Raw genomic sequence first — 24,738 nt, forward strand, 5'->3', positions numbered from 1 at the left:
TGACATATGTCCTATATATATAACATGATTGAGCATTGTAAATGTACAAAAAAAAAATATTCATTGAATACAAAAAGGAGAGTCTTTTTCTACGGTCAACACCGTCATCCCCAGCTTGCTTCGGGACAAGGCATTGTCGAGCAGTGATGCCAATGGAAACCCTCGCGTCTCACCGTGAAGTGGCCACGGAGAACTCATTCTTTTAAATCTATCGACGAAATTCTACAAGTCGTGAATGTTTCTAATTGTGGATATGGCTCACTTGTAAAAACCACTTACAGTCGATAAATCACTTATAGAAACCAAGTTTCATTGACCAGTCTTTATAAGCTTTACCATTGTCAAAAAAAGAACACAAGTTGTTATTAATGAAAGGATCATGTCAAGTCCATTCTAAAGAGTTAAGACAGGACTTGCAGTGCTACGACACTGTTACAAACCGATTTAACTAGAAACCGCAACACGGACCGTTGTGAACCATGCAAGCACCAAATCCTTGTACTCATACCACCTCCGAGGCCCGTGACTCTTGGGAATCATGACAGTGAGCACGCCGTCGGCATTCATAGAAGCCGTGGCCTCGCTCACCCTCATCTTATTGTTGCTCGGCAACTTCACCTTGACGGGCTCGTCTCCTTGGCCGATCACCCACAAGGCATGGCCCCCGCCGGATCTCCACCCTCACCTCGTCCGGCATCAGCCACGGCCTGTCCATTTTGTACACGTAAGCTGCCGCCGTCTCTTCTTCGGAGACCTGGTTGTACGATGCGGTGCCCCACACGCACCGGCATTCGTGAGGGGCGACGAAAGGGAAGCTGTATTCTACCTGCGTGGGACGAGGGAAACGCATGAAGATTTGAAAATTTCTTTTTTCCCGTGGCACTGTCTATGAAATTGTGATCCACCGATGCAAAGCCGGCATTGCTTGCTAAGAATGACAAGATCATATGATAGTTCGGTCAACACCCGGCGATCTCTAATCCATCTAAGTGCAGACATTGGAAATCACAATGGCAGGGAATGAGCTGCCATAAAAGCAATTTAAGGCCTCAAAGCAAAGTCAAAAGAAAGAAGTAAGTGATTTTTGCTCGGATCTTAGAGAGGGCCTTATGTGTACACGTCTATCTCCCCTAGCAGAGATCAACTGTATAAGTCACACATTTGATGTTAGAGGGAAAAAAAACATTTACCGCAAAAGTGTATTCATAAGCTTCATCAGCATCCTGAGCCAAGATGATCATCAACGTATTAATACAATCATAGAAGCTTCACAGCATAATTAATAAGAGGGAGCAAAAAGGTTAAGGGGTTACATTGTTGTAATAAGTAAGAGAATTCCCCCCCAAATCCTCCTTGATAATGTCTGCAATCTGCAATATTCAAGAATGTGTTATTTTCAGCAAAATCAGCTCTCATCAGCATATCAAGAGAAAAACAAACCTCGTCACGGATTTCATCGGTAACATCTTTATGCGGAGCATCACAGAACCAACAGAAGAAGCTGATCTCGTAATGAAGAAGTGTGTGGGGAGTCACAATGCATGAATAGAAAATCTAACGAATATAAAGACAGCCTAAACAGATGCTGGGCAAATTAGCTGATTTGGATGAGCCGAATTTAGATAGAAGGTATGAGAAAAATAAGAAAAGACAGTGATAAACACTTTTTTAAAGACTCGCATCAGAATGGTATCGATTTGAACTGTTCCAAGAAAGTACACTGGAAGATGATTTGAACTATGTCCTGCTTGATATCGATTTAGGTCAGTGCATTCTTTGGGTGAAGGATTTGGATAAATACACATTTCAAAATGCAATCTGCTAAAGGACGTGGACTAGAATAGAACCAAAAAATGGGTGTGAAAACCCAATAAGGAGCCCTTGTGACGGATTAACCTACAGTTTGAACGATGATTCCTCTAAGAAAGTAAAAGAAATCAAGGTTCTATAAATGCACGATGCTGTCTTATGGAAAGACGGACAAAATCTTGTAGGAAAATAATTCTGTCCATTAAAACTTGACCTAAACGAAGAACACTTTTACTGAGTTATGGAGCCACTTGAGAAGGATAGTGACCTATCACCTGACAAAGGTCCCTTGTTCCCTTTTCTTCTCACGGGCGGCTCCATTTGGCAACCCCTTCACTTTACAAAGAGACGCCCACATACCATTAGGACAGTAGGCTCAGCAGTAAAACTAGACCTACGAAAACATATGACCTTACCATGCCCTCTTTCCACTTAATTAATGTGGCAGTTATTCTAGTTCCTTCATCGAGGAAAGTGAAAGTCTTTGTAAGCTTTGAATCTTCAAAAGAAGGATTCGGCCGGAAGTTCTAAACCAAAATGAAGCAATAAGTACAGACTCTGCAAATTCTTTGTCTAAACGAAAAAGATAACTGCATTACCTCGGTATAAATGAACGCATTCTGCATGGGGAAAACGGTAATAAAGTTCGAAAATCTCTTACAAGCCAAGAAAGGTGAAGAAAAGAAACCAACTCGCGAAGGTGATGGAATATCCCGATTTAACCCCCAATAACATTAACAGAGGAAACCTAAATATACCGTTGTTTTGCCTCCATCATCAGCGTACAAAGTTACAGACTGTTCTTCCATCAGGCAGCATTCAAAGTACAGGCGGGCTTGAATTGGGGCATTTTCTCATAAGAGCAACTGGCCGAAAACATCCTAGGCTCCGAACGAAAGAAGGTAAATCCGATTCACAATCTAAGCGAGTCGGACTTATCCATCCAAATAAATCCAAGTTGCTTCAATAATTCTGTTGTTGATAAATTGTGGAGTCGCTGTTTACACTTACGGTGGTCGTCGATGGAATTTCCAGGAAGTTGCATGGTGATGTTGACGAAAGAAAGTTTGGTGGTTCTGGTTTCAACTTGTAGTTTTTGCTGAGCAGCGGGCCTTGAAGTAGGAAATGTATCGTCCCCGTGAAAATCAGATCAGGATCAAGAAAAGCCATTGGAAAGAGACGTGGAAATTTATTGGTTTCTTGACAGAGGGGTTAGAAAGAAACTCGAACCGTTGACCAAAGGTTTTGTGGAAAAAGAAAGTAGATCAAGCTGGTCCTGATCTTTCGGACATAACTTTGAACCCTCGGATGGAGTTGGGATTGTTCCTAGAAAGATGTGAACTTGATGGATTGACTTCAGCTACGAATCAGTCGCTTCCGTTTATCGAGGGTTGGTTTGTCTGATGAAAGACCATTTTGTAGGAAATTGTTTTCCCAACTTTTCGGTGTTTAGATGGCGGGAGAACTATTCGATCAATGGAAAATGATCTCTATAGATCGAAACAGCAAGCATTGCAGGGTCGTCGCTTACAGTTTGGGTCGTCGTCCATGGAATTTCCAGGAACTTGCATGGTTTCTAGACGTGAAGATTGTTTGTTTTCTTGACAGAGGGGTTAGAAAGAGACTCGAACGTTGACCAAAGATTTGTAGATAAAAAACGTGGTCGCGCTCGTCCTAATTCATCGGACATGACTCTGAACCCTCGAAAATGGAGTCGGATTTGTTTGATAAGCTTCCTAGAGGATGTAACTTCGTCTATTAATTTCGGCTAAATCAATTGCTTCTGTTTTACGAAGACTCATTTACAATTCCCAACAATCCGCAAGGACGGTAAATGGGCGGGATAAGCGAGATTGCTTCGATCATTGAATGAGACTCACAGCGGGTTCATGGTGAATCGGACGGTTGCAACGACATTGGCAGTGCACCATCGCCGTTGCAACCGCTTGTCCGAGTCGCACTGTCAATCCCAATTTCAATGCGGATGAAGAATCATCGGTAAAATTCCACTTGTTCCTTCGATGAAGTTGACAATATGTTCGGTGGCATATTCATGTTCACATTGAATGTGCATGTTGTGTAGCTAAGGCTGGCCATCGGGCCGTGCCAGCCCACGGTTGGCTAGGGCCCCTTTTTAATTTTTCAATTAAATAAGAAAAAATCGGCTGGAGAAAAATTCAATAATATTTGATAAAAATTGGAAGAAATGTAAACATTATAATATTTTAGGAAAATAGTATATAATTACTGAAAAGCGTTCATTCAATTAAACAAGAGTGGAATCCAAGTATATCTTCAAGTTTGCAAGAAAAAATTACACCATATAAGCGCCCTAATAACGAATATACAGAAATTTCGCTCAAGGGAATGCTTGATTAATTCGGTGTCTTTGCTGCCATGTCTCCCGCCATGATTGGGATTATAAAGTGTTGTCATTGTCCTTTTGTTCATGTTGGGCACGTTTAGTTGGCGTCAATTCTTACAATGACCAATCATGCCCGCAAATAGCCATTTCAACTTTTTTTTTTTTGCATTCAAGCTGCACCTATCTATTCCACAATCCGTTGGGTAGTACTCAGACATGGATTCCAGCACCATAGACGCCTGTGGGGTTAGTAAGTCACAAGCCATGGTCTAAAGAATTGAAAAACGCGAAACTCTATTGATCCACCACTTCATAGCATAGACGATGTCTTCACTAACTCTCTCAATATGTTTGGAGGAGTTTGTTGCCAATCAATGTCTCAAACTTATTGGTAGTAGAAGATTGTGGGGGTGTTCTTGTTATGAAGCAAAGACCATACAAATTTCTAGGCACTGCTTCATGAGGGTGTCATCACCATTTGGTGGGTGGAGTTTGCTATGTCGAATCTCCGGGTGTATGCAGCATGCATATTCTGGAGCCAATTCTTCACCATCGTCAATATCTGAGTGACTTAGACATCCTCACCTCGCCCCAAACTTTCTTAATAAGGAACAAGGAGAGTTTCGAGCCCCTCCAACTTGAAACTCGGATTCAGAATAGTGGATACAGAAAAAAAAATGGTGGAATGTCCTTGTAATATTTAAGGAATTTTGCCTTCATAGCCATTATTACTTCATTGAAGAAGGAAACGCCCTCCTTTTTCGCTAATTCAGCAGACATCAAGTCTAGAAATGGAACTGTTGCATCGCTGAAAACCTGCAAGAAGTCTCTAAAGACTTCAGCCATCTTCCGGCATGCTTTCTTTAATATCTTGTACGTTAAATTCCACCCCGTTCTTACGTGTAGAGAGAATTTCTCAACTTGCCTTCCTTGTAACATGTAGAGGACCTCCAACTCTTGATTCCTCATTTGGGTGAATCTATTGTATTGGACCCACCTTGGCCGCAGAGAATCGTAAAACTGGCGGAGATCGTCTTGCACGTAAAAGTTAATGCAATGGTTGAATTCAACTCGATGTGTCTTGCACACACAAGCTGAAACCGGAGCCTGCCCCTGCAATTCCTCCCAATCATCAAGTTGTTTGTGGTTTATTCATCGTCGAATTCGCCTTGTTGTCAGGGCAGAGCCCGTACGCAAACGTTGCTGTTGCGAAACTCACTAACACTCGCACGTGAGTTGCTAGCTGAAATCCAGATTGAGTTGGGATAATTATAAACGGTTGTCGTCGTCGTTGTTTCTCATTACGGTACTTAGAGCGCGATTAAATCATTGTAAGGAAAAACAAAAAAGTGAAATTGACAAAAAGGTTTTGGAGAGCAAGAGTGTGATGTAGTGATACATGACATGAGTGAGAATGGAGAAATGATGAAATATGCGAGAGGGAAGGAGGGGAGGGGGCCCATTTATAGAGGGAAATCTTTTCCCCCTTTTTGCTTGGAAGATAGCATAGGATATGAATGGTTCCGAGGTTTTCTTTCGCCAGATTCATCGGATATCTTGATGGGAACTGTCCTGTCCCGACCCATATTGTAAACCCGGAGTTCTCGAGCCACTTTTTTAGGGCTGGCCAGCTTCGATACTTTCACGGCGAGCACGCCGGCGCCGCTCAAGGAAGCCGTGGCCTCCCTCACTCTCACCTTGTCATTCCTCGGCAGACCCACCTCATCGACTGTCGGATCTCCTCGGCCTGTTGCCCTTAGCTTTCCCTGCTTGATCTCCTCTCTCATCTTCTCCTTCTTTAGCCACGGCGCGCCCATTTTGTACATGTAATCCGTCGCCATCTCTTCCTTGGGAACTTGATCGCGCCATGTCCTCCCCCACAAGCGTCGGGGTTCTCGAGTCCTCCGATCCGGAGATGGTGCAGAACGGTTGCATAAAACTCATAGCGCCTCCCGTATAATAGGAGGACAGAAAAATCCTTCAGGCATTTTGATTAGCATTAAATGATTATTTTGTCTCTTATTAGGCATGTTAAATCAATTTTGCTTCTCATACGCGGAACTCACACCACTTTGTTATTTCGGGTTACTTTGCAACTTATAAATTCGTTTGTATGGATAGCCGAATATTTCGACTGGACTAACACGAATATAATCGAAGTTAATTGCGAGTGTAACACCTTGCTTCCCATCAATGCATACCCCAAACTCAGCCTCACGGAAATAGGTGGGGAGTGGGGATCTATTCTTCATTTATTTTTCGAGATATAGATGCGAGTAGTCTTGAACCTAAATCCATTGTCCTTGTACCACTTCCGAGGCGGGTTCCGCTTGGGAACTCTGACCATGATCACGCCGTGGCCCTACTCTCCTTGCCGTATGATACCTCGGCAACCTCGCGTTGGCTGTCGGAGCATCCCTTTCGCCGATCGCTCGCAAGGCCCGTCACCACCTGATCTCCGCCCTCACCTCCTCCTTCACCCACAGCCTGTCCACCTTGTAAACTTAGTCCATCGCCGTCTCCTCCTTGGAGACTAGGCGGTATGGCATCGTCCCCAACTCGCTCCCAGATCAGGCATAGACAAGCGGGGAGAAGTATTTTAACGACGTCGGGACATGCGTAGGTGTAACGGGGTGAAGTGGCAAGGGGGAGCTCTTTTCTTTTGCCCTCTCAAGACGGCTGATGAGCTGCTTGATAGCCTTCTGGAATTTGATTCTCCGACGAAATGCCCTTCCCTCTTCTAAGATGAACGGGGACGTAGACGGGTGGTTGTTTCCCTTCTCAAAACGCAGCCGAACGTGAGCGACCTCATCGACTCCGAGGCACGGATATATGGCGGAAACTACATGGGCACGGATATATAGAAGAGAAGATGAAGAAAGATGACGAGCCAAGACTTGTTCTTCGTGTAAACGGAGGAGGAACTACACCGGTCGGCGTCCATAGAAATGGTCGGCGGCGCGAAGTGGGTGGAGATTTCTCTGCTTCTCTGATGCACTGCGGAGTCATTGCTTACAGTTTGGGTCGTCGTGGACGGAATTTCCATGAACTTGCATGGTTTTCTTGACGTGGTGGGTTTGCCTTGACAGAAAGGTTAACCGATTCGTTTGTGTATCGAATTAGACATGGGTTAAATCATTAGAAGTTCTTAGCTATGCTCATCTTGCTCCACCAAATCAAATACACCTTGTACGAATAATTTCTACTTCTAGGTTGATTTTGTTCCCCCTTGTATTGTACGAGTAATTTCTACTCAAACTCCGACTGTTGTTTGACTAGAGATAGTTAAACCCTTTCAAAAATACTAAATTATTTTATGGCAGAATAATACTCAAGAGGTACATAAAAGGTTTCCAAGTATAGCAAATCCTAAAATACTATAGAACAAAGCAAAAGCCAGGAAGTAAATAACAAGGCATAGTTTGCAGCTAGAAGCACAATCTAGTCCCTCCAGAACAAATTTGCCACCATAAACGATCAGCGGCTAATCACTACATTCAGTGATGAGCACATGCCGAGATTTCCCACTCCATTTACAATGGCTTGTGATGCGCGTTTAGGTTCAACGTCATCGTTATCTCTCCGTGCATAGACACCAATATCCAAATGTTGAATGAACACAGATCAAATAGTTGTAAGGTGAGCCCAAAATCTAGATCTAGTTTGAGAAAGTAAAACCCCCAAAACTTGTCTTAAATCTAAATCGGAAGAGGAGAGCAGCTTAAATTCGGGGAGGTTGTGGAGCCACGTTACGAACATCCTCCTCGGTGATTGTCGACCTGACGAATGGTCGAACTGATCTCCATGTTAATCCAAGATCAGCTGTAGAAATTTATTCACACACAAAAATTCCCAGAACAGATTGGGAAAGAAAAAGAAGATAGAGAGCTTCAAAAGATGGAAGAGGGAGACAAAGAGGGAGAGGGGGGAGGGAGGGAAAGAGGGGACGGCATTGTAGAAAGGCGGCGTCTTCAAGGCAAAGGAGAGGAAACCCTAATCTAAGGATAAGAAAGGAGAGTGTCCGATTTGGCTTTTTTGAAACTTAAATATACTTTTTATTTTCAAATTTAGAAATCTATAGATGAAACTAAAAAAGTAGGAGAAAAATGCTAGCGAAAAGGAGGTCGTGCCAATTACCAAGTGGTGATTTTTCTACGGCATCGTTTTATAATGATCGGGGAAAACTGATTTTGTTGGAATGAATTTAACCATAAATTGGAACGTGGACCGTCTTGAACCTAATAAGTCCCAAGTCCTTGTACTTGTACTTGTACCACTGCTGAGGCCGGTCCCGCTTGGGAACCACGACGGTGAGCACCCCGTCGCCGCTCATGGAGGCCGTCGCGGCGCTCACCTTCACCTTGTCGCTCCTCGGCAACTTCACCTTAACCGCCTCGTCCCCCTGGCCGAGCACCCACAGGACCCAGCCCCACCGGATCTCCACCGCCACCTCCTCTCGGGTCAGCCACGGCTTGTCCATCTTGTACACGTAGACCGACTCCGTCTCCTCCTCGGTGACCTGGTCGTACGTGGTCATCCCCAACACGCGCCGGGCCCCCTCGAATCCGAAAGGGCTGACGATGGCGAAGGCGTCTTGATAGACTTTCTTCTTCTTGTTAACTTTCCTAAGAACCTCGGACATTGTCTCGGTGCGTGCGTCGGAAATTATTATGCTGTTTAATCTGTGCAAGGATTCGAAATTGCATGCTGGTTTTTATAGCGATGAAGATGCCGGTATTGCTTGTCGCGACAAAATTTTACTTGGATGAGTTTGGCTGGGCTCTGATCATTCGTCGGTCTATTTTCCTTTCTGAAACGGTTGAAATGCCGGAACTGCCGGTCGGCATTCCCTTTGGGCGGAGCAAACAATGCCGACATATGCGACGATGGGAACCGGATCATTCATTTTGGATCTTCCTGTTGTCGTCAACAAGCCCAAAATTTGGACTCAAATCAGGCAATGCCAATGCACATAACTCAAGGCGCAATGGAAAAGTTGCCCGACTAGCTCATCGACCATGGATGTCATGATAATATGATTGATCGACAAGACCCATCAATGGAATGTTTGATAAGTTCATCGATCCTGAGTTTTCAATTGGCAAAGTTAAGTGAACACGTGGCGACGATCGATTGACTTAAAGCATGCGCGCAAGTGAAGATAGGTGGAGATTCTGGCAGAGGTAGACCAAAACGCATAATGCAATGGCCCATTTTAGAAAGAGCGAAAAAAAAAAAAGAACAATCACAAGCAATGAAAAAAGAAGAGAATAATCACAGGACATGAAGACATTACAAAAATAAAATCGGATTGTGATTCAGAAGTTATAAGGATTGAAAGATCATTCGTAAGTAGATTGATTAGGATTAGATTTTGCCTAAGATTTAAATTTCAATTTGAATTAGATTTGGTTTCCTGAGTCTAATACTCATGTTTGTCTATAAAAGCATTCCAGTCGTATTTTGTAAGTTCTTTACTTTCTCTACGCATTTCTCTCATCTCCATTACTAGTTCATGTTCAAATTCGATCATTGATCAAGCATAGCCTCCAAGAATGGAAACCATATGTTTTAAATTAATAAAGGCCGTCTTGATAAACTTCCTTATCCTACTAAACTTCCTCATCGTCAAATTGCTTGGAATGCCTGGCAATCTCATCAAACATGAAGTTCATGATAGTGTAGTTGACCCACAAGACCCATCAATGAAATGCATGATAAGTTCATCCATCATGAATTTCCGATGGCCAAAATTAAGTGATGTATATGACATGTGGTGACAATGGATTAATTCGAAGTATGCACAGAAGTTAGAGATAGAGTCAAGATGGATCCATTGATCGAGAGTAGAAGAATGCGTTACGGAATGGCCCATTTCAGGAAGAGTTAAAAAAAAAAAGAACAATCATAGGCAATAAAGAAGACATCATTTTCACCGAAAGAAAAAAGAAAGGCATAACAAAAGTTACAACAACACATCGAATTTTGATTATGAAGATGGGAAAATCATTGGTAAGAGATCGATTGAAATAAATTATCTAGTTAGATTAGGTTTCTTGAATATTCATTTTTGTTTATAAAAGCATTCCACTCGTATTCAGTAAGTTTCATATAATTTCCTTATGGTTTTCAATATGTTGTTTGCGCATTGTTTAGTAATTCGATTTGAAAAATCCAAGGCATTTCAGGCCATATTAGAATTCACCCACTTTATATTCGAACTCGTATTTACTAATTTAATTGGTTATCCATCATTCTCGATTGGATTTTAATCACTAATTGAAACCGTTGAGTTCCTGACAACCAGCGTCGCCTTGCAAATATCCGCGTAACCCATCTTTTGACGACCGTAGTTGGAGAATAGAATGCCTTGCCAAATTGCCAGGATATAGACGAACGATTTGAGGGCTTGAATGCTAGTTTCAGCACTAAAAGTCACTACAAAAAAACACGAAATTTGCGACGAAAATTTGCGACGAACGTTTTTCCGTCGCAAATTTGCGACGGATTATATTTTCCGTCGCAAATTTGCGACGGTTTATTTCCGTCGCAAATTTGAGATGGATTTTGCGACGGTATTATTTTCCGTCGCAAATTTGCGACGGAAAATACAATCCGTCGCAAATTCCGTCGCAAATTTGCGACGGAAAATACAATCCGTCGCAAAATCCGTCGCAAATTTGCGACGGAAAAATGTTCGTCGCAAATTTGCGACGGAAAATAAAACCGTCGCAAATTTGCGACGGCATTGTAAGTCCGTCGCAAATTCGTAGTTTATCAGCCCGTGATATTCCAACCCTATCTCTCACTCTCGCTCTCTCTCGCTCTCTCTCGTTTTTCTCCCTCTTTCGTTTGTCTGAAATAAGCAAAATAAGTGTACATGCACATATTAATCTCGGTGAAGCTTTTGTACCGGTAAGTGTCGTAGCTAGCTTCGTGACTATTCGTCGTTGCATTGTAATTTCCGTTTTTTTAATATATGTTTATGTTTGTTATTTTTTTGTATCTGCATCACCGGTTTAACGACCGGCGACACCTCGCCGGCCTTTGGATGAGGCCAAACGGCCATGCCGTTTTGCGACGGAAATAGTTTCCGACGCAAATTTGCGACGAATAAATGAAAATTCCGTCGCAAATTTGCGACGGATACCTGATTCCGTCGCAAATTTGCGACGAATGAATGAAAATTCCGTCGCAAAATTTGCAACGGATTTGAGTATCCGTCGCAAATTTGCGACGGAAGACTATTTCCGTCGCAAATTTGCGACGAAACGTAGTATTCGTCACAAATTTGCGACGGATAAAGAAAATTCCGTCGCAAAATTTGCGACGGATTTGAGTATCCGTCGCAAATTTGCTACGGAAGACTATTTCCGTCGCAAATTTGCGACGAAAATAGTCTTCCGTCGCAAATTTGCGACGAATAAATGAAAATTCCGTCGCAAATTGCGACGGAGTTGAGTATCCGTCGGAAATTTGCGACGCAAAACTAATTCCGTCGCAAATTTGCGACGGATACATTCCGTTTCCATCGTACATTAAAAATTATTAAAAAATGATTCTTAAGTGATTATTCTTTTTTGGGTATGTGCCTAATTGAAGGTCTCGCAATCCAAGTGGACGTTGCAATTCTCATCAAATTGATCACTTTCTCCTACAAATATTTCAGTCAAATATTTGGGTAAGTCTTCTTTACATTGTAGTTTTTTCTATTTTTGCAATTTGATATTAATTGTTGCGTGAATAACATAAATTATAATTTCCAAAATTTTATGGTTTTAATTAACAACAATAGATATGATATTTTAAATATTTTACCAGAATTTTTTATTTTAATACAGACACAATGCAAAGAGAAAGGGCTTGGATGTATAATAAGAACTTACCTGGACGTCAAGGATTGACAGATGAGTTTCGTACTGGATTGGAACTATTTTTAGACTTTGCTAGTAGTAAATATGAGTTTATGGATGAAAATAAGTTAAGGTGTCCGTGTAAAAAGTGCGGTAATGGTAAATTTCTTGTGTGTGATCAAGTTAGAGAACACCTTATTAGATTTGGGTTTACTCCGAACTATTATAATTGGACTTCCCATGATGAACCATTTATATCTGATGAAGGATATGGAAGAAGTGACCAATTTTCAGTTAGGGAAGAATGTGGCTATTATGAGCAATTGAACCCATACGAGAGGATGGTGATTGATGCAGCTAGTTATAATTTTGTCACAGAAGCAAATCATGCAAGTACTAGTTATACTCCTACACGTGAACAAGTGGTTACTCGTCATGCTTCACAATTGGAAGATATAGGAGTAACGGGTTTTGAGGAGAATGTGTATAATAAAACTTTTCAATCTAATCAGTTCTGGGATGTCTTGAAAGCAGCAGATGAACCTCTATGGACAAGTTGTGAGGACCACACTAAGTTATCGGTGACAGCCCGACTATTAAATATCAAGGCAGAGCATAATGTGTCATGGATTGCTTCAACTCTTTTGTTGAAGTAATGCGGGAATCATTGCCTCGTGATAACAACATGCCAAGTGATTTTTATGATATGAAAAAGCTAGTGGATAACTTAGGTCTTCCGGTTGTAAGGATTGATGTATGTAGTAGGGGTTGTATGATATATTGGAGAGATGATGAAAATGCAGAATCTTGCAAATTCGTAGCCAACCTAGGTACAAGATTAACGGAGGCCGGGTCGTAATCGAAGCGTAAACCATGCAAGCAAATGTTTTATCTGCCCTTAATCCCGATTGCAAAGGCTTTATGCGTCTAAAGCCATCTTGAACACATGACTTGGCATGCAAATCATGAAACGAAGAGGGTCTAATGTGTCATCCTTCGATGCGAGAGGCATGGCAACATTTTGATAGAACATACCCTGAGTTTGCAATGGAGCCTCGGAACATCAGGCTAGGTCTCTGTGCCGATGGATTTGCTCCATTTGGAAGAACAAGAAAAAGTTATTCATGCTGGCCAGTTATCTTAACGCCGTACAATCTTCCACCTGGTATGTGCATGAAGACACCTTATATGTTTTTGACATTGATCGTGACAGGGCCGCAAAATCCGAAAAAGTTGATAGATGTTTATATGCAACCATTGATTGAGGAGTTACAACGGCTATGGGTTGAAGGTGTCCCTACGTATGACGTTTCTACCGATCAAACATTTGTTATGAAGGCTGCCCTTCTTTGGACGATAAATGACTTTCCAGCTTACGGAATGTTATCTGGATGGAGTACAGCTGGGATCTTAGGATGTCCGATATGTTTGGAGAGGACAAAGTCATTTAGATTAAAACATGGAAAGAAGCCTAGCTATTTTGACTGTCACAGACAATTTTTACCGCCAAGTCATCCTTTCGAAGGAATAAGAAAGAGTTCAAGCAAGAATAGGATCTGAAAGAACGCGTCCACCATTGAGGTTGACCGGGCAATCAAATTTGGGAGCGTGTGCAGGACTTTCCAACTGTTGTTGAAAACCCGCACGGCACGACTTTTGAGTACGGAAGTACACATAAGTGGACAAAACGCAGTATATTTTGGGATCTACCATATTGGAAGGCCCATCTTATTCATCATAATCTTGACGTCATGCACATAGAAAAGAATGTTTTCGACAATGTCATAAATACTGTGATGGATGTCGCCGGAAAAACAAAAGACAACTTGAACGCAAGAAAAGATATGAGAGATATTTGCGATCGGCCAATACTAGCTGTGGATGCAAGCAGCAGGGGACCAAAACCGAAAGCAGTTTATACATTGGATAAGGAGCAGAGGTGAGTTGTTTGTCAATGGTTGAAATCTGTGCGGTTTCCTGATGGATATGCTTCGAACCTCGGGAGATGTGTTGATTTGAAGGAATGCAAGTTGACAGGTTTGAAGAGTCATGATTGTCACATCCTTATGGAAAGACTAATTCCAATAGCTTTGAAGGAAGTTTTACCGAACTTTGTATGGGGCGCCATTACAGAATTAAGCAATTTCCTCCATGATATTTGCTCGACAGTGTTAAAAGCATCGCACATGGAAAAACTAGAGAGAGATATTCCAATTATTCTTTGCAACTTAGAAAGGATATTTTCTCCAGCGTTTTTTGATTCGATGGAGCATCTCTTAGTTCACTTGCCTTATGAGGCCAAAGTTGCAGGTCCCGTCCAATTTCGATGGATGTATCCATTTGAGAGGTAATGTTTTCTTTAAAATACAGTTCAAATGAGTTTATCATATAATATGTCCCGATAAGCTTCTTTCTATTTCAACTAGATTCTTATATCATTTGAAGAAAAAAGTGAAGAATAAGGCACATGTTGAAGCTTCAATTTGTAATGCATATATTGTGGAAGAAGTGACGACATTTGCATCATACTATTTTGAGCCGCACGTTCAATGCAAGAGGCGGAGAGCAGGCAGAAATGATGAGGGCCCCATTGATCCCAATTGCACAGCATTCTCTATTTTCAATTATCTGGGTCGACCAAGCGGCGGATGTCAGTTTCGTTACTTATCAGGCGAAGAACTTCATGCAGCCCATACTTATATTTTACTGAACTGTCCAGAAGTCGAGCCATACTTCAAGTAAGTGTAAATTTGTAAATATATGTTTTGCGTGTCAAATATTTGCTAATAATGATATGGTTTTTAATATTAGGATTTTCCAAACTTCAATGTTTGGACTACAACCAAATGAGTTTGACCGTTTGTGCGATGAACAATTTGCAGCATGATTCAAGACATATGTAAGTTGCCTATGGATCAAAACCACGTTATTAAAATTATATACATCATTTAGTTAAATATATATTATTAACTTTGCATGTATAACCTTAGGTTCACAGTAATTATGATGAAATTGGAGGGCAAGGATTGCTACATTATCTGTCATGGGGTCCACAGTTAAGAGTTCGAAGTTGACCAGCATATTTCATAAATGGATATAATTTTCATACTCAAGAATATGGAATGGGAAAATCCACAATGAATAGTGGTGTGTCTGTTCGGTCATCCAATGGTGACAGTTCGAAAGATGATTTTTATGGCTTGTTGGATGAAATCATAGAAATAGAGTACCCTGGACCATTAAAGATGCGGGTTGTGTTATTTAAGTGCATGTGGTTTGACCCCATCAAAGGAATGAAGGTGCATACGAAATTCAATTTGGTTGAAATAAATCACAAGAAAAGGTATATGAAGTATGAACCATTTGTCTTGGCACAACAAGCAATTCAAGTATGTTATGCATCATATCCTAGTTTGAAACGTGACAAAGCTGATTGGTGGGCTGTATGTAAAATCAAAGCACGGAGGAAAATCGAGGAACACTGGACGGATAGAGCCTACCAACAGGAGGAAGTGTCTAACACGGTTGAAATTGAGGAATATAACATACCAACTTTACGAGATCCGTATGGAGCAATGATAGATGTGGAGCCAACTGAAATTTGCGAGTTAAATGTACAAGAATGTTCAGAATCTGATTTTCAGACAGATGACGAAGACGATGACGAAGATTAAAATTTTTGTCACAAAACACTACAGATGTATAATTATTAATGTTACAGGTGCTATTTTGGTTGTTATCATTATTGTTCTTGTTATTATTGTTATTGTCGATTATTCTTTTTATTTTAATTGATCGTCCGAAATTTTGTCCCTAAATGCCGACAAGTCTAACATTATTAACGTGCCCTAACATTTCCGATATTCTAATTTCTATTGCAACATTTGAGATGCCTAAATTTTGGATTGAAAAAAAGATGTAGCAAATTTAGGACCCAAATAAATGAGATGCTAAATTTTTTACTGAAAAAAAAAATTCACAAATTTACAACGTTCATGTAGTATGTGCATATTTGCGCCAGACTCAAGCTATCCGTCGCAAATTTTGCGAGAGAATTTGTACCGTTCGAAATTGTATACGGATAATTTAATCCGTCGTAAATTTGCAACGGAATTTTTTTTATGTCGCAAATTTGCGACGAATTTTTATTTCTGCTGGAAATTTTTTGTCGATCGCAAAATTTGCGACCGATATAGAAAGTCCGTTGCAAATTTGCGACGGAAAGTTGATTTTGCGATGAGATTTTTACCGCTCAAAATTTTCGGCGTAAAAAAATCCATTGTAAATTTGCGACGGACTAAGATTTCCGTTGCAAATTTTGCGACGGACTATGATTTCCGTCGCAACATTTGCGACCGACGGCTGAGTCCGTCGCAAATTTGTCGTCCAAAATTTGCCGTTTAAATTTGCGACGGAAAAATCATTCCGTCGCAAATTTGCGACGAACAACCACGGTCCGTCGCAAAATTTAGGAGGGAATTGTTACCGTTCAAATTTGCGACGGAAAAATTAATCCGTCACAAATTTGCGACGGATTAATTTTTCCGTCGCGAATTTTTGTCGGTGGCAAATTTGCGACGGACCGAGCAAGTCCTTCGCAAATTTACATGTTATTACCCCTTCCCGACGCCGGCCCCCGCCAGATCTGCGTATTCCCCCCGCCCGTCGCCGTCGCAGCCGTCGCCGTCGCCGCCCAGCCGTAGCCGGTCGGCCCGCAGAGCCCCCCGCCCGTCGCCGGTCGACCCGCAGCCCCGCCCGTCCCCCGGTCGCCCCCGGCCCGCCCGCGGCCCCCGCCCGTCCCCGGTCGCCCCCCGCCCGCCCCGCGGCCCCCGCCCGTCGCTCGCCCCCGCCCCGTCGCGCCCGCCCCCGCCTCGCCGACCGCCCCGCCTCGTCGCGCCCTCGCCCCCGCCTCGTCGCCTACCCCGCCTCGCCGCCACCCCGCCGGCCCGTCGCCCGCCCCGCCGGTCGCCCTTAGCTCCGCCTCGTCGCCCGCCCCCCCGCCGGTCGCGTCCCGCACTACCGGCCGCCGTCGCCGCCCAGCCTCGCCGCTTAGCCTCACCGCCGTCGCCCGCCCGCCAGAGCCGGCCAACCGCCGCGACGCCGCCGTCGTCGCACATCGCACCGCCGCGCTCGCGCCGCCGTGCCGCCGCCGACCAGCCTCGCCACCCGCCTCCGATCGCCGGCCGAGGCTGTGGCCGGTCGGCCCGTCGCCGCCCCCCACGCCGTTGCCGCCGCCGACACCGTCGCCGCCCCTGACGCCGTCGCCGCCGAGCTCCGCCGTCGTTCTCCCGGTCGTGGCCGAGCACCTGGCCGACTAGTCACCATTTGAGCTCACGCTTGCGCCGGGACCGCCACTGTTCTATCGGCCGATTTTTATTGTCCTTGAACCAAGTAAGCAACTCTCTAAACGCTAGTTAGTATAATTAGGTAATTAGTCGGACTTGTTTAAGGATTATTTAGGGTCACTTTTCGTTAGCTAAATTACTGGTCGATTTCAGGATTGCATGTGGCTTTGATCAATGGTCGACTGGTTAATTTGTCTATTATGTGGATGATTAAGCGTTAAATGACGATAAGTTGATTGATTAAGCGTTTTCACAGAAAATGCTTGAAAATTGAATAATTCTATAAAAAATCAAGGAAAATTACGGAAAATTAAAACAATGGTATATGTTGGCAACAAATATGAAATTTGACCGTAAAAGTTTTTTAAACTTTTTAAAAAACAAAAATTTCAGAATATCACAAAATGGCAAAAATTAATAGTGACAACCCATTTTCAATGAAATTTAGATTTTTTAACGTTCCGGGGAAAAATATATTAAAAACTTAAAAATTTCCGTAACATTATAAAATGGCTTAACATAAATGTGGTCACCCATTGTGAGGGAAACTTTTATTTTTTTTGGGTGAAAAAAAAATTAAAAAAATATAAAATTTCAATACTGCACAGAATTGCCTAGAAAACATTTGGCCATCAACTTGCAGCGAAATGTAAATTTCTTTAGATGGCCCAAAAAAAATTAGAATTTAAAAATTTTCAAAACTTCACGGAATGGCTTATAATACCTGTGGCGACCCACTTTTAGTTATATTTAATTTTTTTAACGTGCCCTAAAAACTATTAAAATAAATAAGGACAAAAATTTTGGAAACTTTACCTAATAGATTAGACTACCTGTGGCCACCCAATTTTAGTATGGACAAATTTTTTTATTTCACGAAAAAAATTTATATTAAAAAATAATAATTTAAAAATGCTTATAATTTTAAAATTTCAAAACTTTACAAAATGTCGTAGAATATCGGTGGCCACTAACTGTTAGTGAAATTTTTTTTAGGGCCCAGAATTTTTTTTTGCAATAATAATAATTTTTTTCTTACAAAACTGTACAGAATGACTCAGAATACCTGTGGCCACCCACTTTCAGTGAAATTTAAATTTTTGTACGTTGTAAAAAAAAATTTAATCAAAATGAATGCGATTCATATAGTGATGTTTAATACCTGTAGCCACCCAAATCGTGCTCATACATTGATGTTTCATATCAAAATGAATGGGATTCATAGTATATTTGTTTGTAGGAAATTGCACGTCATAAACACTCGACATTGGCTCATTTCAAGGAAACATTTTCTCAGTCTTTCCATCAAAATGGTAAGCTTCGTCATGTACATCATTATGTGTTCGTAATACGTGTCAATAGTTATGTACACATTCGCATAACCTTCATACTTGTCAGTTTAAACATGGAGGTCACATGCCTAGAAGACAAGGCTCTTCCTCGTCCTCGTCCCCGGCCCTTTCCTCTTCCCCTGTCCCGGCATCTAACCCTCAACCACAGTATGGTCTGTCACAATATGGACACGTTGGCCCTTCCTCCAACACTCAACAACATGTTACGGGACTTGGCCACATGCGAACTGAACGTTCTCCAGTTCAATCTCCTTTAGCTCCCTCTCCTTCCGTTCCACCCCATTATTCGGCGGAACAATCGAATATTGACAGAAACATAGGTCAAGAAGATAACCGATTCTTCATATGCCCATTTGGAGATTCGTAAGTACTTCATTTTTATTTTAGTATATGTAATATTTAGGGCTTTAGATATTGATGTCAATTGAATTGTCCATGTTGCACAATATTCATATAAATGCGATTCACGGATGCTCGTCTTTGTGAGGGAATTGAACAAAATAGTAAGAAACTTTTGGATGGGAGAGTATATTACTTACAGAAATGTTCCACAAGAAGTGAAAGAAATGTGGTGGAATGAGTTCAAGGTAAGTTTTACATATTTTATTTTCTCACCAATTAAGTATGGTGTAGTATATTGATGGTCAAGAATGATGTAAAGGGACCAGAACAACTCTATAGTTTTCGATACCTAAAGGACCAGATATTTTCCCTGACATGAACTTTACAAAATCTGTCTATATTTGTCTGGTGCATGGTTATGGATATGTAATCATCATAATAATTTTTAATTTGTGTTTTTATTCATTGCAGCGGAAGTTCAAGTGGGAGGAATCGGAAGACAATGAAGTGAGAAGAATTTTCGATAAGAAAATAAGTGATTTTATGCGAAATGTCATGAATAGAGCGAAGAGCAAGCAAGCGAAGCCGTCTTTCTTTACAGCTGACAATTGCGAGGCAATTAACACATTTTGGGCATCTGAACATAGTCGGCAACTCTGTGAGCGGAATAAGAAGAATCGATCTTCTAGTTCTAGTGATGGGTCAGCCACATATGCTGGGGGCGCTATCAACATTGCGGAGCATCGCAAACGAATGGTAAGTCTGTTAAATGAGTTATTAGTTAATTTAATTCAATTACTCATGTTTACATTTTGTAGGCACATGAATTAGGGACGGAACCGACATTTGCAGCAACATTTGAATGCACATTTCAAAAGAAAGATAAGACATGGACTGGCGATCGAGCAAAAGCTGTTAAGGTATGTAAGGTTATACTTTGGCTTATGTGTAAACTATAATGAAAACCGTGAATGCTTTCAATATTTTTGGTAGATATATATAGTGATTTTATTTTCATCTATATTGTTAATGTAGGAAAAATATGATGAACTTTTAATGAGTAGTGCTAGTGGTAGTGATGATTGTCCTGAGTCCCGGCCGCCAGTTGATAATATGGCATTATGGATGGAGGCAACGGGTGGGGCGAAAAAAGGAAAAATATTTGGGATGGGATCATTATCAAGGATGTTCATGCCGAATGGTCCTGGAAGTTCATCATCCACTGGGACTGGTCGAAGGAGGTCACGACCAGACGAGAATTTGACCCAAGAAGTGCATCGTCTCAATAATTTACTTGTTAAGAAGGATGAACAAATACATAACTTGGAAGAACAAATGAGAGTCGTTATGCAACACCTTAACATCAATCGCTATGGCGATCCTCCTGTACCTCCAGCCAATCCAGTAGGTGATGGGTACAATGATGACCAACACATTGATGCCGAGAATGCTGCTGATGATGATGATGATGATGAAGATTTTCTCCGGTCTTTCTAGTTAAAATTCTCAAAATCGGGGGTAAGCTTGCTTCATAATCTTGATTTTTCATAATTTCACTCATATTCATATGTAAGAACATTTATGTTCGTCCCGAAACGTATTTTTGTTAACCATTTTGTTATTTTACACCTAGTTCCACATCCATGCATAAACGTTTTTTTTATATTCTGGACTGATTTATGTATCGACATTTCCTCAAGTCTCGACAAAAGTGACTACTTTTGGTGTCCTGCCATCGTACCAAAGCCGCGTCTTCTTCTGTATGATTTTTTTGCGTCTTCTATGGTTGTCCCGTCTCTTAGTTCATGTTTTGACTGTATTGTAAGATTGGATATCAAATAGTATCATGTAAGACTCTACAACTTTCCTTCTGTTATTTGTTTCAATTATATGTCATTGTGGCTGGTTTGTCAGAATTTATGGTTTGTTCGTTTTTCTGTTTCAATTATATATCATTGTCTCCTTTGATTGATATGGATAAGAATTTATGGCCGAAATGATATAAAAATAGCGACGAATATTTTAAGCCGAATTTTGCTATCATTAAAGTTTGTCACTAATTTGCGACGAAATTCGCGACGAATTTTCTAACGAAATTCGCGACAAATTTTACGACGAAAATTGCGACGAATTTTGCGACGGACAAACGTCCGTCGCAAATTTTGCGACGAATTTTGCGACGAAATTGCGACGGATTTTTGCGACGAATTTTGCGACGGACAAGCGTTCGTCGCAAATTTTGCGACGAATTTTGTGACGGACAAACGTTTGTCGCAAATTTTGCGACGAAATTTGCGACGGATTTTTTGCGACGAATTTTGCGACGGACAAACGTTCGTCGCAAATTTTGCGACGAAATTGCGACGGATTTTTGCGACGAATTTTGCGACGGACAAACGTTCGTCGCAAATTTTGCGACGAAATTTGCGACGGAATATTTGCGACGAATTTTGCGACGGACTATGTGCCGTCGCAAATTTGCGACGAATTCTTTTTCTTGTGAATTTTCCGTCGCAAAATTTTGTGACGACCGATTAGCGACGGAATTTTTTCCGTCGCAAAATCCGTCGCAAATCCGGTATTTTTTTGTAGTGAGTGTTAAATAAGCTGAACACACTGCTCAGATGAATCTGCACTCAAGTAGTGTGGTAAAAGAGACAAAAGATCAAATTGTCAACCGTGTTGATCAACAAGCTGAGAGGCTAATGATAAGGGTTCATCACATCGATAGTTCGAGCACTTGCAGTGTTATGACACTTCGTTAAGACCAAGAAATCCCAACACGGACTGTTTTAAACTTATTAAATGCCAAGTCCTTATACTCGTACCACTTCTGAGGCCCGTGCCTCTTGGGAATCGCAACGGTGAGCACGCCGTCGGCGCTCATAGAAGCCGTGGCCTTGCTCAACCTCATCTTATGGTTCCTCCGCAACTTTACCTTGATGGTCTCGTCTCTTTGGCCGATCACCCACAAGGCATTGCCCTGCCGGATCTCCACCCTCAACTCATCCGCCTGCAGCCAAGGTCTGTCCATCTTGTACATGAACGCCACCACCGTCTCCTCCTCGGTGACCTGGTCGAACGCCGTGGTGCCCCGCACAGGCTGGGTGGCGAGGAATTCGAGAGGGGCAACGAAATAGAAGGCCGTTTCCTTGACTTTGTTCCGGGCATTGTCGATTTTGTTCCGGGCATCGTTGATCTTGTTCCGGATCCCGCCTCGTTGGCCTGAGGGAGGAGCCAAGAACTGCATGACGACTTGAATTTTCTCTTTTCTTACTGTAACACCGGTGTTGTGAAGCTGTGATTCACCGATGCAATGCCCCCTCTTCTCATACAGATGGAATTGCCGGAATTGCTTTCGTCATGACCCTTGGATGACATTCACTTTGATTGTTTGACTTCAGTTTTTTAACGATTGACCTTGCCGAGATTGCTTGCCACCCTCAGGCAGGCTTATTATCCATGTCCCTTTGCAACACCTTCTCTAGCGAATGCCATATGGAATTATAAAGAATATATTTTTAGGTATAAGGTCATTACTAATTATTGATGACTAAATTGGCAAATCATTAAAAGTTTTAAGACTGAATTGATAAGTTATCAAAAGATTTATGACTGAATTGGCATTCGTATAACATGTTTAGGGCTTTTTGGACAAATTTCCCTATAAAATCATCTAAGTCGAGTCATATTTTTATCTGTGCGCATGTGTACAAGTGTGTGTATACACTCGCATAAAACAAAAGGTCAAGTCATTTTTTTATTTGTTTTAAGTGGGGTTCATCAACATCCGATGTAGATGTAGGCTTCGGAGATTCACGCAATGGATGTTTCCAAATATTAAATTTTTACACGAAACTCTACAGGTCATGATTTTTTCTAACTGATATTGATTGATGAATATGGCTCGCTTGTAAAAATCTCTTATGATAAATAAATTCTGTAGAGCAATATTTATAAACTTAGACATCGTTTAAAAAAAAAAGTTGGCGTCCAAAGTTTACAAGCGATGATATAGTAGCACAATCATCCACATCAGCCAACATTGCTAATTGTTAGAATATTTCAATATAAAAAATAATGCATTCATTTAACGGCTTAAACTTTTAAAACAAATGGAAGTGGTCCGACAAAATCTCACATTAATGCTAGCAATATCATGTTAAATCGATTCTAAGGCAGTACTTATTTCAGAAAAGCGAAGTTCGGGTACCATGAGGCATAATGAGGAATAGTTCGAATACTCGCAATGCTAAGACACTTTGCTAAAGCCAATTTAACTGGAGATCCCAACATGAACCGTTTCGAACCATGAAAACACCAAGTCCGTGAACTCGTACCACTTCCGAGGCCGCTGCCTCTTCGGAATCACGATGGTGAGCACGCCACCCGGGCTCATAGAAGCCGTGGCCTCTCTCACCATCATCTCACTGTTCCTCGGCAACTCCACCTCGACGGGCTCGTCTCCATGGCCGATCACCCACAAGGCATAGCCCCACCGGATCTCCACCCTCACCTGATCTGCCGTCAGCCACGTCTTGTCCATCTTGTACACATAAGCCGCTGCCGTCTCTTCCTCGGAGGCCAGGTTGTACGACGTGGTGCCCCACACGCGCGGGACTTCGCAAGGGTTGACGAACGGCATGGAATGCTTTACCTACACAGGACAAGGGAAACGCATAATGATTTGAATATATTTTTTTCCCAGCGCTCCAATGACAATGTAGATGCAGAGAGAAGGGTCACGACAATGTTTCTCATTACAATTGACTGCATAATGGCAATTAAAATCTGCTGTCTAAGTTGCCAAAAGCTGGTTTTTCCTTCATTAACATTGCAGCGAAGAGCTTCTATCAAGAGGGGAGCAAAATGCCAAAAGAACTGGGGTAATTGTCTTGTTCACCTTCAAGAATTCACGTGCAATTAAACGGGAAAAACAAGAGAGAAAGAGGTGAGCAGTTGACAATCGTGCTTGGTGAAATGGGTACACAACATAAAGCGTGATCATGTACCAAGCCATCGCTCCTCCTGATTTGTTGGACGAGCTCTCCCTCGATTTGCTCCGACCTCCCCTCGTCCCCGTTCACCTTCTTTCCCTCGTCTCCGGCCATCGCTCGCGGCTCAAACTCTCTTCAATGGCACGCCCCTGTTTGGGAGTAGGTCAACTAAAACTCCACACCTGAGCTGTCGCTTGGAAGTGGCAACGGGGGGGAGCTCTTTTTGTGTTCCCTCCTTCTCGAAATGGCTGTTGAGCTGCTTGATTGCCTGGTCGATCAGTGATTCTCCGGTGAAATGCCCGGAATGGCTTCCCCTCTTTTAAAACGAACGAGGACGTCGGCTGAATGGGAAAGGCCGCATTGACTCTGACCTGACTACCAGGCTTAGTTTGACTAGTCAATGTCGGCAGAGCACGCGCAAATAGAAAGGGGAGGAAGAAAGAAAGAAAAAGAAAGGCATTTGCGCGTACGCTTCGCGTCGCGTCACGAAGAACTTACCGCGGCGCAAGTACTACCACCAGAGTCAGAAATTCACTGCACAACTTGCTTCATCGTCACGATTGCAAAATCCAAAATACTTTCACTACAAAAAAAAAAAAAAGATTTAGTCACGGAAAATTTGCGACGAAAAATTATTCATCGCTAATTTACGACGAAAGAAGCGATGGAAAATTT

The 24,738-nt window shown here is 42.0% G+C and overlaps 2 protein-coding genes and 1 pseudogene across 2 annotated transcripts; all 3 read right to left on the reverse strand.

Annotated features, from left to right (window-relative positions):
* Positions 1-338: 338 nt before the first annotated feature.
* Positions 339-1,150, reverse strand: LOC115691118 (18.9 kDa heat shock protein-like; annotated as a pseudogene).
* A 7,228-nt stretch (positions 1,151-8,378) lies between these two features.
* LOC115691119 (uncharacterized) lies at positions 8,379-8,816 on the reverse strand. Its single transcript, XM_030617700.2, has one exon. It carries the CDS (start codon positions 8,814-8,816, stop codon positions 8,379-8,381), a length of 438 nt encoding a protein of 145 aa, XP_030473560.1.
* A 14,342-nt stretch (positions 8,817-23,158) lies between these two features.
* On the reverse strand, positions 23,159-24,416 carry LOC130140307 (uncharacterized). Its single transcript, XM_056319388.1, has one exon. It carries the CDS (start codon positions 23,709-23,711, stop codon positions 23,343-23,345), a length of 369 nt encoding a protein of 122 aa, XP_056175363.1. The 5' UTR covers positions 23,712-24,416; the 3' UTR covers positions 23,159-23,342.
* Positions 24,417-24,738: the final 322 nt, after the last annotated feature.

The sequence above is a fragment of the Syzygium oleosum genome, unplaced genomic scaffold, assembly GCF_021117445.2.
Source record: "Syzygium oleosum isolate NSW1041296 unplaced genomic scaffold, Sole_v2.1 Sole_v2.17, whole genome shotgun sequence".
Taxonomy (NCBI): Eukaryota; Viridiplantae; Streptophyta; class Magnoliopsida; order Myrtales; family Myrtaceae; genus Syzygium; species Syzygium oleosum.

Excerpts from the sequence above, each read along its gene's own strand:
- LOC130140307 (XM_056319388.1), bottom strand. The coding sequence starts at position 23,711 with ATGCCGTTCGTCAACCCTTGCGAAGTCCCGCGCGTGTGGGGCACCACG.
- LOC115691119 (XM_030617700.2), bottom strand. The coding sequence starts at position 8,816 with ATGTCCGAGGTTCTTAGGAAAGTTAACAAGAAGAAGAAAGTCTATCAA.